Genomic DNA, 14557 nt, shown 5'->3' on the forward strand with positions numbered 1-14557 from the left:
AAACTACTCTAAAAATTCTCTCTCATGTTCACTCACAGACCAATATTGAATAATTTTCAAGGGAAAACAAACTATTTTTTTTTCAACAACTTTTCTTTTTACTTGGCACTTAACAAATTGCCTCATAAGGAAATAATAAAATGTAAAGTTAAAGCAAATTTGAATAATTCTTATTTATAATTGCTTTATAGATGCTCTTTTAACACTTAAGAATTTGTCACTCATTTAATGAGAATTAATTTTATAATTTTCATAAATTTATTCTTAATGTATTATTTTAAAATATCTTTAACTTCTTAATCAAGATGACCTTGGAACTCCCCCATCCCCTTCCAATGTGATTATTAGCCTCCTTGCAGAGGTACAACCTGTGTTAAGTTTGGCTGCTTATTTTGACAATCATTTTGAACTCACTTTAAGGCATTAATATATGTTAAAAGTAATCTGTAAAAAAAATAAGTAGGTGAAAGTGGGGAAAAAATGGTGTCAAAGCAACAAAGTGTTTTATATTAACAAACCTGTGTGTTTATTTTGTACATTGCAGGCGTGAGTATACAGTTCCTTTGTTCCCCAAGACCTGAGGAGCCTGTTGAACATGTTACAGCTTGTCTACAGGCCTTACACACCTTGCTAGATTCTCCTTATGCCCGAATCCATATTGCAGAAGATCAGGTACAGTATATTTCTATAATAGATAATTTATGCTTTGTATACATCATATTTATCTTAAGATAATTTTCTCACATATGAAATAAATATTATATAATAAGCATTCAGGATTTTGGCTTCATCTAAGACCCTATATTGAAAGTTGGATGACCAGGCACAGCTAGACTAGAGACCGTCACTGTACCTTCTTTGATCAGTTCATCAGCAGTCAAGTAAAACTAAAAATTTAAAGGATGTCTTCAGGGACTTCCCTGCTGGCGCAGTGGTTAAGAATCCACCTGTCAATGCAGGGGACACGGGTTCGAGCCCTGGTCCAGGAAGATCCCACATGCTGCGGAGCAACTAAGCCCGTGCACCACAACTGCTGAGCCTACACTCTAGAGCCCGTGAGCCACAACTACTGAGCCCATGCGCCACAACTACTGAAGCCTTCACGCCTAGAGCCCATGCTCCACAACAAGAGAAGCCACCGCAATGAGAAGCCTGCGCGCCGCAACAAAACGTAGCCCCTGCTCACAGTAACTAGAGAAAGCCCGCACGCAGCAATGAAAACCCAGTGCAGACAAAAAAATAAATTAAATAAATAAAGGATGGCTTCAGTCCCAGTTAATGATTCTACTAATAAAGGGCTGAAGTGATTCATAAGGCTATTAAATAAACTATGTCACTTTTAAATGATTAAGTTTTATCTCTCATTTAATGAAATTTTTATGTGCTGACTCAAGTACTTATTTAAAAAGTTTAATGAATTGCTTTTTCTAATTTATGTATGGAATATTTAGAGGATTTTATTCATGTTACAGAACCAAGTTACCACTGGATTTGTTATTCCTTTTAATTAGGAATTTTATTTTCGTAATAATAACCATTTCTTTGAACACCATACTACCAAGTGGTATCACTTGGGATAATTTTCCATGAAACACAAACAGATAAAGAGCAAAGTTCTCATTATTGTATTATATCAAAATTAGTTTTGCACATGGTGCTGCTCGAAAAAAGAACCCAAATGAAACGAAACAAAGCATGTGCTGTGTAATTACAAGCTTCACTTACTGATGAACTCTTCTTGTACCCCAGCCTTGTAGCCTGAAGCTGTGCCTCAGGTAAACTACATATTACTGCAAGAAACTTGAGTGTTGTTTTCAAATGGTCAAACCAATAAAATTTAATCTATGAATGAAGGTGTGTGACATATTATGTTAAAACCAAAATAACTGAGTGTTAATGTAGTAGATAAAATGACATGGTTGTGTATTCCAGAAATACAGCAGACATAAATTTGATCACCCCATCAATCTTGTAGTGGTTGATTTTTAAGACATGAAAAGGGAGGAGGGAGGTCAATTATGAGGCCATTTTCATAATTCCAGAGAGATAATGAGTCCACTGGCCTTGGAAAACTGAATAAAGGAAGAAGGAAAGAGGGCCAAGACTGGAACCTTAGGGATAAATAGCAAATCAGGATTGAGATGAGGGGAATAAATCAGCAGTGGAGACTACTAGAGAGGAAGGAGGAGAACCAAAAGAATCCAGAATCCAAGTCTGAGTTAATCACCACTAAGTCCACAGCACGGGGCATAGGACTTAGCATGTTGTTGGTGCTCTGATACTGACTAAATAAAGACCAGATGCCAGTTTAAAAAAAAAAAAAGTTATCAAAGATGAGAGAGTTTCAAGGACAGACAACAGTCTCAAAAGGGACAGAACCCAGTAAATAAGAACAGAAAAAGAGTCCCATGGAGGTTATTGGTGACCTCAGGCATAGCGTTTTCTCAGGTGGATCAAGCCAGATTATAGAAGATCGAGGAGTAAATGAGAGTGAAGGAAGTGGCAGCATTCGGTCTGGGAAAGGAAGAAACAAGACAGAGACAGAAGAGAACATGGGGGCAGATGGAAGGATCTGAGAGGTTTTTTGAGGTGTGGGAGGAAATTAGATAGGAAGGACTTGAGCAGGTACTTATCCTGGGGAAGAGGAGCTTAGCTAGAGAGCGAGGTTGACAACATACGGGGTATGATTGATGTCCTTGAAGAATCCTTGGGAAGTCAAACAGGATGGGGTAGCAGGCATATGAGGAAAGATTAATCAGTCTTGGACAGGGGCTGGACACTTGATCTGAAGGAAAAAGGTAAAGGTGGCTTCGGTTGCAGTTAAATTTTTTTCTCCCTCTGAAATTTGAGGTGGGTTCATTGGATGGGTTTGATGTGGAAGATTGTAAGAGACTTTTTAAAGTGAGTAGTAAGCGGTAGAAGTTTGTAATAGTTCTGAGATGAATCTGAGAGGGACTTACCAGAATGCCTAGAATTTCTGGTAGACTACTCTTGGGTACTTAGGTTGGAAATCATAAATTTTACTGGCACTGGATGCTAGGAATATTGTTTAGTCCTAAAGAGAAAAGAAGTAGGAGAATGACCATTTTTAAATGGAAAAATTATTTAAGTACATAATAAAGTAATTTTTGACTGAAAATATGTTCGGATAAAATATGACCCCTTTTCAAGATTGTTATAATATTTGCTACATAGTCCAATATATTAATTTCAGCTACCAAATTTATTTATTTTTACATGTATATTTTCTTAGATTTAATAATATAAATGTATCCTTTGAAATTAAAATTAATTTCTCTGTATTAATTTATAACAGCTGATTGGTGTTGAGTTGCTGAGTGTTTTACACCGCCTCCTGCTAACCTGGAATCCACCATCCATCCAGCTTCTGGTGACTGGAGTTGTACAACAGATAGTAAGAGCTGCTCAGGATTATTTGCAAGAAAAAAGAAACACACTAAGTAAGCACTAGAAATTACACTAACATTGAAGTAGGTTTATTTGTACTCTAATTTTTAAAATATTAATACCAGGAAGTTGTTAATTAAAAAATTTAACCATACATTTAGAAGCTTTGCAATTGATTTTGCTTTCATTAGCATGATGCAAGTGGAATTGCTCATATTCAGCTATCTTTCACCTTCAAAAGGGTCAACTTCACATGTTTCAGCCTAACATATGTGTTACTCCTATTATGAAATACATTCCTAATAAAAAATACCTAATAAAAATTTTCGAAGTAAAAAATGAATTGTCCATTACTTTTAAGGGGAGGTAAATAAATAATTCTAGTCAGGCAGGAATTATTCTGAGAAAGACATATGGCATCAGTTAAACATTTAGTTGTAAATTCTTTTGAAAGAATTTATTAAGTATACTTATTGTGTTGTTTCATCTACTGTTTTTTATTTTGTTTGCTGAGAATTTCACCAAATTTTCTTTTACCCAAGATGAAGATGATATGGAAAAAGAGTCCTGTCCTGTATTAGGAGAAGGAGGTGACAGTGGTGGTCTTATTCCCGGAAAATCTCTTGTGTTTGCAACTATGGAGCTGTTGATGTTCATTTTAGTGCGGCACATGCCGCATCTCAGTACCAAGATGTCGGACTCTCCAAGTCACGTAGCCACTAAAACTCGACTGTCAGAAGAAAGTGCTCGTCTGGTGGCAGCCACAGTTACCATACTCTCTGACTTACCATCCCTTTGTTCACCTGCTGGTACGGTATTGATCACTATTTGGAAATGTGTTATACTGTATTAGAGATGAGGTTGCCTTTGATTTTAAGTGCTATTATGATTTATTTTCCTCTTAAATCTTAAAGGAGAAGTAGGGTTTTTTTTAAAGGGTTTGTTTACCTTTAGGAGCCTATAAAAAAAGACTGAAGGGCTTCCCTGGTGGTGCAGTGGTTGAGAGTCCGCCTGCCGATGCAGGGGACACGGGTTCGTGCCCCAGTCTGGGAAGATCCCACATGCCGCGGAGCGGCTGGGCCCGTGAGCCATGGCCACTGAGCCTGCGCGTCCGGAGCCTGTGCTCCGCAACGGGAGAGGCCACAATAGTGAGAGGCCCGTGTACCGCAAAAAAAAAAAAAAAAAAAAAGACTGAAGATTTAAGAAGTCAAAGACCCAGGATACCCCTTTCAGATACATGTCAAACAAACTTCAGCAAAGAGGTAGAACCACAGTTTGAGGGAAGACATCGAATGTTAGCAGATAGAGATAAAGTGGGATTACTAAACCCTTCATTTTCTGATCTGGTTGCTACTCTTGAGCAACACTGACAAACTAACAAATGTCAGAGGAGAGTGACAACCTACTTTAAGGAGCAACTAAAAAAAATTATAGCTGTGGGCCTCCCTGGTGGCGCAGTGGTTGAGAGTCCGCCTGCCGATGCAGGGGATGCGGGTTCGTGCCCCGGTCTGGGAGGATCCCATATGCCGCGGAGCGGCTGGGCCCGTGAGCCATGGCTGCTGAGCCTGCGCATCCGGAGCCTGTGCTCCGCAACGGGAGAGGCCACAACAGTGAGAGGCCCGCGTACCACAAAAAAAAAAAAAAAAATAAATAAAATAAAATAAAAAATTATAGCTGAAAAAGTTAGCAGATAGACATAAAGGGGAATTACTAAACCCTTTATTTTCTGATCTGGTTGCTACTCTTGAGCAACACTGACAAACTAACAAATGTCAGAGGAGAGTGACAACCTACTTTAAGGAGCAACTAAAAAAATTATAGCTGAAAAAGATAATAGCTGTCTGCAGACACCTGAAGAACTAGTGGATGGAAAAGTAGACTTTCCCTCTGTTGTATCTAGAAGGTAGAGATGGTATCAGGATATATAAAGGTAAATTTCAGTTCAACACAAGCCTACAGATATGAAAACAATGAATTCTCCATCATTGAAGTTGTGTAGACAGACTACAGTGGCTGCATGTCAGAGTGGTGAAGGGAGTCTTTCATTAAGTGGGTGGTTGATTTGATTATCTTAAAGTTCTTTCAGCTACAAATCCTAGGATTCTTTCATCTCTTTTTGGCTTACCTGTATAGTCTTCTTATCTGTTTCCTGACTTGGTTACTATATTGACTGACTTAGTACTAAGGCTCACTTAGTACAATGAGATTGATTACTTGTCTTGGAATTGCTACATGATTCACCAAGTTTCTCAGGTACTTCTCAAAGTATTTGGTAAGGTTTTCCTTCTGTTTTTCTACCTTCCTTATTTTCATTATGAAGGGCATGATTATTAAATAGGTGAAATACTAGAAGTAATAAAAAACAAGGCAAGCTGGGAAAAGAAAGAAAATATTTCCTTTGAAATAACTTGTGACTTTTTTTCAAACACTGAATTATAGTAATAGTAATGCAGTAAATTTTGTATAAATACAAGGAAAAGAAATAATATTAAACCATAAAAATATAAACAATTGAAATAACTATAATATGGGAACTATTAATTACGAGGCAATCTGATTTGTTTTTATTTCAGGATGTATGACAGTCCTGCCCACAATTCTGTTTTTAATTGCAAGAATATTGAAAGACACAGCGATAAAGTCTGCAGATAATCAGGTTCCTCCACCGGTCAGTGCAGCTCTTCAAGGGATCAAAAGTATTGTGACACTTTCAATGGCCAAAACTGAGGATACTCAAAAACAGTGGACAGCTCTAATTCGTAGCACTCTTGCATGCATCCTAGAGTATTCTCAACCAGGTAATCTAATCAGTTTTAAATTTTTTAAAGTTTATTAGGATATCTGTTCCCTAATAACTAATTGAATGAGCTCATCAGAAAACTGCTATATAACACTGAATCAACTCAGAGAGGTATTTTAGTCCCATCTTTCAGATGTGAACTTTTAGTTCCCCATTCTGGATATTGACTCTGAACGCCCTTGTCTTAGCACTTATATACATTTTGGGAGGTTTCCCCAAAAAGAAAGGATGTATGCATATAAAACTCTTATACATTGTTTTGAACTCCTATATAGTTGTCCATCACTTATATTTATCAATTATTATTCATTCCCCTAACAGTGGATATTTTTGCTATTTCTGATTTTTCCCAATTATAAAAAAATTGTCTCAGTGAACATCCTTATAAATTCCTTATGTGCTTTGTGCTATGAGATTTTCTAGGGCATACCCCTCTAAGTGGAATTGATGACACATTTTAATTTTATCAGACATTGCCAAATTGCTCTCCAAAGTAGCTGTATGAATTTGCACTTCTACCAGCAGTGCCTGATCCCCACCAATACATGGTATTTCAGACTTTTAAATTTCATTATGTGATAAGTAAAACGTACTATCTTACTGTTTTAATTGGCATTTCTCATTTTCCTAGTGAGTATAAGCATTTTTCATGTTTGTGTCTAATTTGGGGGAAATGCTTATTCACATTTTGGTCCATTTTTCTTCTGTGTTTGACTTTTTCTTTCATTTTATTTCTGTTGTAAATGTGAAAGGATTGAAAACAAAGAATAATAATTAAAGACTTGCCATATTGCCTATTAAAACATTTCCACACTATCTAAAACTGTGGCGTGGGCCCAAGAACGAACAGATAGGGCAATGAAACAGAACAGATTGTTTTAAAACAGACATTCATCCACATGAGAATATAATACATGATAAGGGCACATTCATTATTCTTCAAATGGTTTGTGTCAATTAGCCATTTCAGATATCAGTTCCAGTTAGTCTCTCCCCTTATATCATGACTCTAAGTAAATACGAGGTAAGTTAGAATGATAATGTAAAATTTTTAAAATAGGCAAATAAAGAAAATATAGGTGACTCCTTTATGTCAGAATGACAAAGGACTATGTAAGTGTAAGTGAATGGTAAATATCACAGAGGAAAATATCAGTGTATTGGACTATAGAATTTAACATCTACCTGTCAAAAACAACGGCATTAAAAAATGGTGGAGGGCTTCCCTGGTGGCGCAGTGGTTGAGAGTCCGCCTGCCAGTGCAGGGGACACGGGTTTGTGCCCCGGTCCAGGAAGATCCCACATGCCGCAGAGCAGCTGGGCCCATGAGCCATGGCCACTGAGCCTGTGCGTCCAGAGCCTGTGCTCCGCAACGGGAGAGGCCACAACAGTGAGAGGCCCGTGTACCGCAAAAAAAAAAAGGTTGATAAATCCTAAAAATTCTTATCAGAAGGAAAAAGATTTTTTTCCTATTTCTTTAATTTTGTATCTATATGAGATGATGGATGTTCGCTAAACTTGTGATAGTCATTTCATGATGTATGTAAGTCAAATCATTATACTGTGCACCTTAAACTTATATAGTACTATGTGTCAATTGTATCTCAATAAAACTGGAAGAAAAAAATTTAAAAAATAAAAGATAACTGAAAAAAATATCAAAAACTGAAAATAATATTTATGTCAGTGTTAATATCATTAATGTACAAAGAAGTCTTTTAAGAAAGAAGGAAAGAGCACGCATTGTTAAAAAGGAAATAGAGATGCCCACCAAGTATGTAAAAAAGTTAGCCACATTATTATATAAGCAAAGAAATACAAACAAAAACAAAGTAATATAAATTTTTACCTGTAAAACTGATTTTAAAAAATTGTGAGTATGTACAGGTGGAATTGATACCAGGAGAACATTTTCATACTTTGCTGAAGGGAATTAATACAGTTTAAACTTTCAGGGAATCAATTCTGCAAAATACACACAGAGCCTTTAAGAATTCATACTCTGACCTTATTGATCAAAAACTTGTGTTCAAGGTTATTTATCACAGTCTATTTTATAATAATGAAAATACAAAAGTGATAAATATAACTATATGGCAGTGGGAAAAAATATTAAATATATCATGGTATACTCATTTGAATTATATATCCATTATATCTATTAAAAATCATGTTTATAAATAATTATACATAAAAAAACTAACCCAGACCAGAAGAAATTAATCAAAAACCTAGAAATTAAATTATCACTGGATGGTAGTATTACAAGTTTTATTTTCTTTCCCATACACTTGTTATATTTTAAACAAGCCATGTACTACTTATATCACCTGAAATTTTTTAGTATTAATATTTGGAAGGGAAAACTTTAACTAGTTTTATTAATGTTACTAAAACTATCTTAGCTTTATCATGAGTTAATATTTTTCTTTTTAGCATAGATTTTTAACAAACTAAAGAAACATTAAATGCCATAATTATATACGAATGTAAATGTATATGTGTGTACATTGATAGAACAAGAAAAAGTAGTTAAGAATTCATTTAAAAGTATAAATATTGGGCTTCCCTGGTGGCACAATGGTTGAGAGTCTGCCTGCCGATGCAGGGGACATGGGTTCGTGCCCCGGTCTGGGAAGATCCCACATGCCGCGGAGCAGCTAGGCCCGTGAGCCATGGCTGCTGGGCCTGCACGTCCAGAGCCTGTGCTCTGCAATGGGAGAGGCTACAACAGTGAGAGGCCCGCGTACTGCAAAAAAAAAAAAAATATATATATATATATATATATGTATATATATATATATGTATATATATAAATATTGTTTCAGTTTTCATGGGGGTGTCCATAATCAATAATCATGTTTTTTAAATTGTCAATTATAAGAGAAGGTTTTGATATTTTATCCTAGTTCATTCATGTTAGATTAATTTAAAGGTATATGATAAGATAATTAACTTGCCTAAGATAACCTGTCCAGAGCTGAATTCTCAGTAGGCACAGTAAGTATGAAGTAGGGATCAAAGCCATGGGTGTACTTTTATAGTATTTGTAAGCAAGGCAAGCAGAATTTCTTGCTTTACTAGAAGAGTTTTGTAATAGAGAATTTCCTTTATGGAAATCATATTTCTTATTATAAAATCTGAGACTTCCACTTTAAAAAATGTGCCAGTGTATGTGTGTAACACACACACACACACACACACACACACACACCTCCATGGATGTATTGAATCACTCTTAAGATTGCTATAATATTTTTTTTCATTTTTAAAACATTCAATTGTGAAATAGATTCAAACTTTTTAAAATGTTACAAGAATAATATAGTGAACTTCAGCATACTCTTCTAGATTTCACCAATTGTTAGCATTTTCTGCATGTTTTATTTTTTCTATAATCCATATATTATTATTGTTGATATTATTATTATTAATTTTGCTGAACCATTTGAGAATACATTGAAGGCATCATGACTCTTTACTCCTAAATACTTCACAGATATCCTAAGAACAAGAACAGTCTCTTACATAACCACTGAAGAAGTATCAAATTGAGGCAATTTAACATTGATACAGGGCCTCCCTGGTGGCACAATGGTTGAGAATCCGCCTGCCAATGCAGGGGGCACGGGTTCGATCCCTGGTCCTGGAAGATCCCACATGCTGTGGAGCAACTAAGCCCGTGCACCACAACTACTGAGCCTGCGCTCTAGAGCCCGTGAGCCACAACTACTGAGCCTGCGCTCTAGAGCCTGCAAGCCACAACTACTGAAGCCCGTGCGCCTAGAGCCAGTGCTCTGCAACAAGAGAAGCTATCACAATGAGAAGCCTGCATGCAGCAACGAAGACCCAACACAACCAAAGATAAATAAATAAACAAACTTGTATATATAAAAAAAAAGTCAGAGAGAGAGGGTTATTGTTCAAGAATGAAAGTTTTGTTTGTTTTTTTTTTTTTTGTGGTACGCGGGCCTCTCACTGTTGTGGCCTCTCCTGTTGTAGAGCACAGGCTCCGGACGCACAGGCTCAGCGGCCATGGCTCACGGGCCTGGCCGCTCCGCGGCATGTGGGATCTTCCCAGACCGGGGCACGAACCTGTGTCCCCTGCATCGGCAGGCGCACTCTCAACCACTGCGCCACCAGGGAAGCCCTAGATTTTAAAAAATTTTTGTTTTATATTGGAGTTTAGTTGATTTACAATGTTGTGTTAGTTTCAGGTGTACAGCAAAGTGATTTAGTGTTACATATACATATATTCTTTTTCAGAAGAATTAAATTTCAAAACATTTTAGAAACAGCATATTGCTTTCATTTTTATATGTGTCAATATTTCATTATTCATATATTTCAGAAGATTCTATGCCTGTGCCTGATGAAGTAAGCATGCTAACAGCAATTGCACTCTTCCTGTGGTCTGCTGGCAGTGAAATAATAGGAGTCCAGTCACTGCAGAATGGCTGCATGAACAGATTTAAAAATGCATTAAATTCATGTGACCCATGGGTAAGTTACACTTAAAACATAGTGTTAAACCTTCCACTTTATCAAGAAAATTTCAGATTGATTCATTAAAATTTGTGATACATCAAATGAAAACTTAAGTATTTGCTATATGACTTTTCAACAGAAAACTGGAAAAGGTTTAAGCATTAGGAGAGACATGTATATGTTTATTTATATCTACAGAAATTGCCCAGTATCTAAAATATTTGCTCAACCCTGGCCTATATTGGTAGAGACTTTACATGCTTCTGTTTTTCACTGTTTACTTAATGACACCATTAAAGGATAAATATATATTATAACATGTTTTAATGGGCCTATTGGAAACTCTGTTTTCTAGAAAATAAGTTTTATTGTTTTACAGTGTTAGTGTCTAAACTACTGATTCTCAAACCTGCTGCACATCAGGAAAAAAAGCAATTTAGTTACATCTACCACTATCTTCCTAAACCAGAGTCTCCAGGAGTGTGGTCCACAGATCTGTATTTTAAAAATATTCCCCAGGCATTTTTTATGTCCAGCAATGTTTGGTAGCTTTTCTTCCACCAAAGCACTGAAACAGTTTCCCCTCAATATTTTTCACGTACGTTGATGTGTTGATGGACCTTCCTTTTTTGTATGTTTGTTTCTTATAACATGAAGTCTTTCTAATCTAAAGTAGAGCCACTGAGACCTTATTTTCTAGGCCTGGAACACTTAAATTGGTTTAAGCAGTCATTTCCAGGGAATCCAAATAGAGTTGAGGTGTCTAAGTAATATATTTTTATAGCTTTATTTGGCATCATTCAAATATTAGCCTTCCATACTAAATATATTAGGTTAAAGTGGGAGGGAGATTTGTAAATTAAAGAAAGAATTAAAAACACAAATTAGTATTCCTGGTCTCTGATTTCTTATACACTATAGAAATACACAAATTATATTGGCAGTGGTAATTTGGGAGTTAACATATAAGGAATGTTTATTGGATTAATTTCTTTTCAGTTTTATTTAGTTAGCATGTTGGAAGTTTTATTACTCCACTTCTGTAAGTAGAAATGGCATTAATTCTTCCCACATTTCTATTTTCATCCTGCAGTATGCTTGTTTTCAGTATATATTAAGATGCAGTGTGACGGTAGAGCAGATAAGAACTGTCACACATGTAAATTAATAAAATGATTTTCTTGTGTAGGTTCAAGCCAAATGTTACCAGCTTCTCCTCTCAGTCTTTCAGCATTCCAATCGTGCCCTTTCAACCCCCTACATCCATTCATTAGCTCCTATAGTGGTTGAAAAGCTAAAAGCTGTTGAAAGAAACAGACCAGCCAGTAATACAGAACTCTTAGCTGTTCAAGAAGGAATCAAAGTTCTTGAAACATTGGTTGCTCTTGGGGAAGAACATAACAGTAAGTATTTTTCTCTAAAAAGCCACTAGTCTAAAATGAAGATTTGTATTATATATAAATCTTCTTTGCTATTTGACACAGGCCATTGCAACAGTAAGTTTACTAAGGGTGGTTACTATCTGAAAGATTAATGTTTTTGCGCGTGATGCTAACAAAATTGAGTTGATTTATGTTTATTTTTTAAGAGCAAGAGGTTAAACTACCGATGGCATTTGAACCCACAGATTGTTTTATTTTCTAGGAATGTACTCTTTAAGAACCAGGGAAAATATGGCTGCCTAATAGATTTTTTTAAATAATACATTTTGTTGTTCATAATAGAGGTATAAAAGCTTTTTAGCAGATAGGACAAATAGGACCAGATTAGCATTAATGATGCCAAACATCATTATTAAAATACTTCAAGGGCTTCCCTGGTGGCACAGTGGTTAAGAGTCTGCCTGCCGATGCAGGGGACACGGGTTCGTGCCCCGGTCCGGGAAGATCCCACATGCCGCGGAGCGGCTGGGCCCGTGAGCCGTGGCTGGCCGCTGAGCCTGTGCGTCCAGAGCCTGTGCTCTGCAACAGGAGAGGCCGCAGCAGTGAGAATCCCGCGTACCACACACACACAAAAAAAAAACCTCAAAATTTGAAATTTTTAAATTATTGTTTTTTAATTTAATGAAGAACTACCACATACATCCATTTAACCAGAGACTTATGCAGCTTAACACTTACTCCTCTTTATTCCCTGCTAAATCTTAATTTCATCACAATCTAAAATTTATCTTAAAAAATATGACTTAATTATTACAGAAAGACGGTATTTTTTAAACTACTACCTTATGATTGAATGTTAAGCTGTTTCCAGTTTTTCAAGATCATAAATAACTGAGATAAGTATTTTTTTTATATAAATTTATTTTATTTTATTTATTTTTGGCTGTGTTGTGTCTTCATTGCTGAGCACGGGCTTTCTCTAGTTGCGGCTAGCAGGGGCTGCTCTTCATTGTGGTACGCGGGCTTCTTATTGTGGTGGCTTCTGTTGTTGCAGAGCACGAGCTCTAGGCGCACGGGCTTCAGTAGTTGTGGCACCGCGGGCTCAGTAGTTGTGGCTCACGGGCTTAGTTGCTCAGTGGCATGTGGGATCTTCCCGGACCAGGGATCGAACCCATGTCCCCTGCATTGGCAGGCAGATTCTTAACCACTGCGCCACCAGGGAAGTCTGAGATGAGTATTCTTGTACAGGTATCTTTGCACACATTTTTAACTTATTTCTATCAGGTAAATTTTTTTAAGTGAAATTACTGGGCCAAAGGGAATGCACATTCTAAAGCTTTTAATATATATTGCTAGATTACTCTCCAGGTAAAAATTACATCAGTTTTTTCTATCATAAAATTGTTCCTCTTCTCTTGAAAGAATTTCACACAAAATTGGAAAGGTAGTGGAGATCTTTTAAAAGCTATTGCTGATAGCTTACGTATAAAATAGTAATCCAGAACTATTACAGTGGAAGAGAAGAATACAGAAGCAATTATGAAAAAAAAAAGTTGCTCTGACTTGACAAGTAACTGGTTAGGGGGACAAGAGAAAGAGAAGAGCCAAATATTACTGTGTTACCTGGAAGAAGCATGGAAGCAATGTTAAAACTGGAAAGGTCAGGAAGAAGAGCTGTTTGGGAGGAGTTGATAAGTTTAGTTGAAACTAGATATTAACAGATTATTTGGGTAGAAATGTTATGACTGACATCATGGCCCGTGTTTGGTAACTCAGCATAATTTTATCTTTATTTTTATTTTACTCACTGTAAACTCCATAAGCATGGGGACTAAATCTTATTCATTTTGTAATCTTAACACTGAGCTTATTGACTTTTGCATAGTCAGTATTTAAATATGTTTGAGTTGAGTTGACTCTTGGGATCAGTTCCTGAACAGGTGCCCTAATTTAGGTAGGGAAGAGAGTCTTATACTTTTTCAAATAATTCTCTATTGTTTGAATTCTTTTAACAGCAGAATATATTTATATATTATTCATGAAATTAAATATAGTTTAATAGTTAATTAGACTTCAGTAAGGTTCATTAAATAAATAACCCTTTAATTTTCCACTTAAGAGTCAGTTAATTTAAGGTATGAAATAACCAAAGCAGTGTAGCTTCAATTCTCCAACCAATTTCTAGTATTTAGTATTAGTAAATTACATCAACAATAAGCACCATCACGATTTCTTCATTTTTTAAGGGACTGCTTCACTCAGATAACAGATGTTTTGTACTATAGCAAGACTTCTAAGAGGTAGAATAAGCAATTGTCATTTTTTAAAAATTAAAACCAAATCTGAGTCTAAGTGCCATGCAAAAACCGAAGGGAGATGGTTGCCATCACATTAATGTATACATACATTCACTCATTCCTTTGATGGTATCCTCCTAATGAATGCTTCAGGTTTCTGTTCCCTATTCCCTCTAATCTCC

The 14557-nt window shown here is 36.2% G+C and overlaps 1 protein-coding gene across 1 annotated transcript in view; it reads left to right on the forward strand.

The window, feature by feature from the left end:
- Window positions 1–14557, forward strand: part of HEATR5B (HEAT repeat containing 5B) — a gene marked incomplete at its 3' end in the record, with an annotated part of 90738 nt that overhangs the window by 75280 nt on the left and 901 nt on the right. Inside the window, exons 29-34 of the mRNA XM_079721084.1 lie at window positions 545–672; window positions 3317–3461; window positions 3951–4217; window positions 5982–6206; window positions 10560–10711; window positions 11886–12099. Coding sequence (XP_079577210.1) covers window positions 545–672; window positions 3317–3461; window positions 3951–4217; window positions 5982–6206; window positions 10560–10711; window positions 11886–12099 — 1131 coding nt within the window. The remainder of the gene's footprint in view (window positions 1–544; window positions 673–3316; window positions 3462–3950; window positions 4218–5981; window positions 6207–10559; window positions 10712–11885; window positions 12100–14557) is intronic.

Source organism: Hyperoodon ampullatus, assembly GCF_949752795.1.
Source record: "Hyperoodon ampullatus genome assembly, chromosome: 15".
Lineage (NCBI taxonomy): Eukaryota > Metazoa > Chordata > Mammalia > Artiodactyla > Ziphiidae > Hyperoodon > Hyperoodon ampullatus.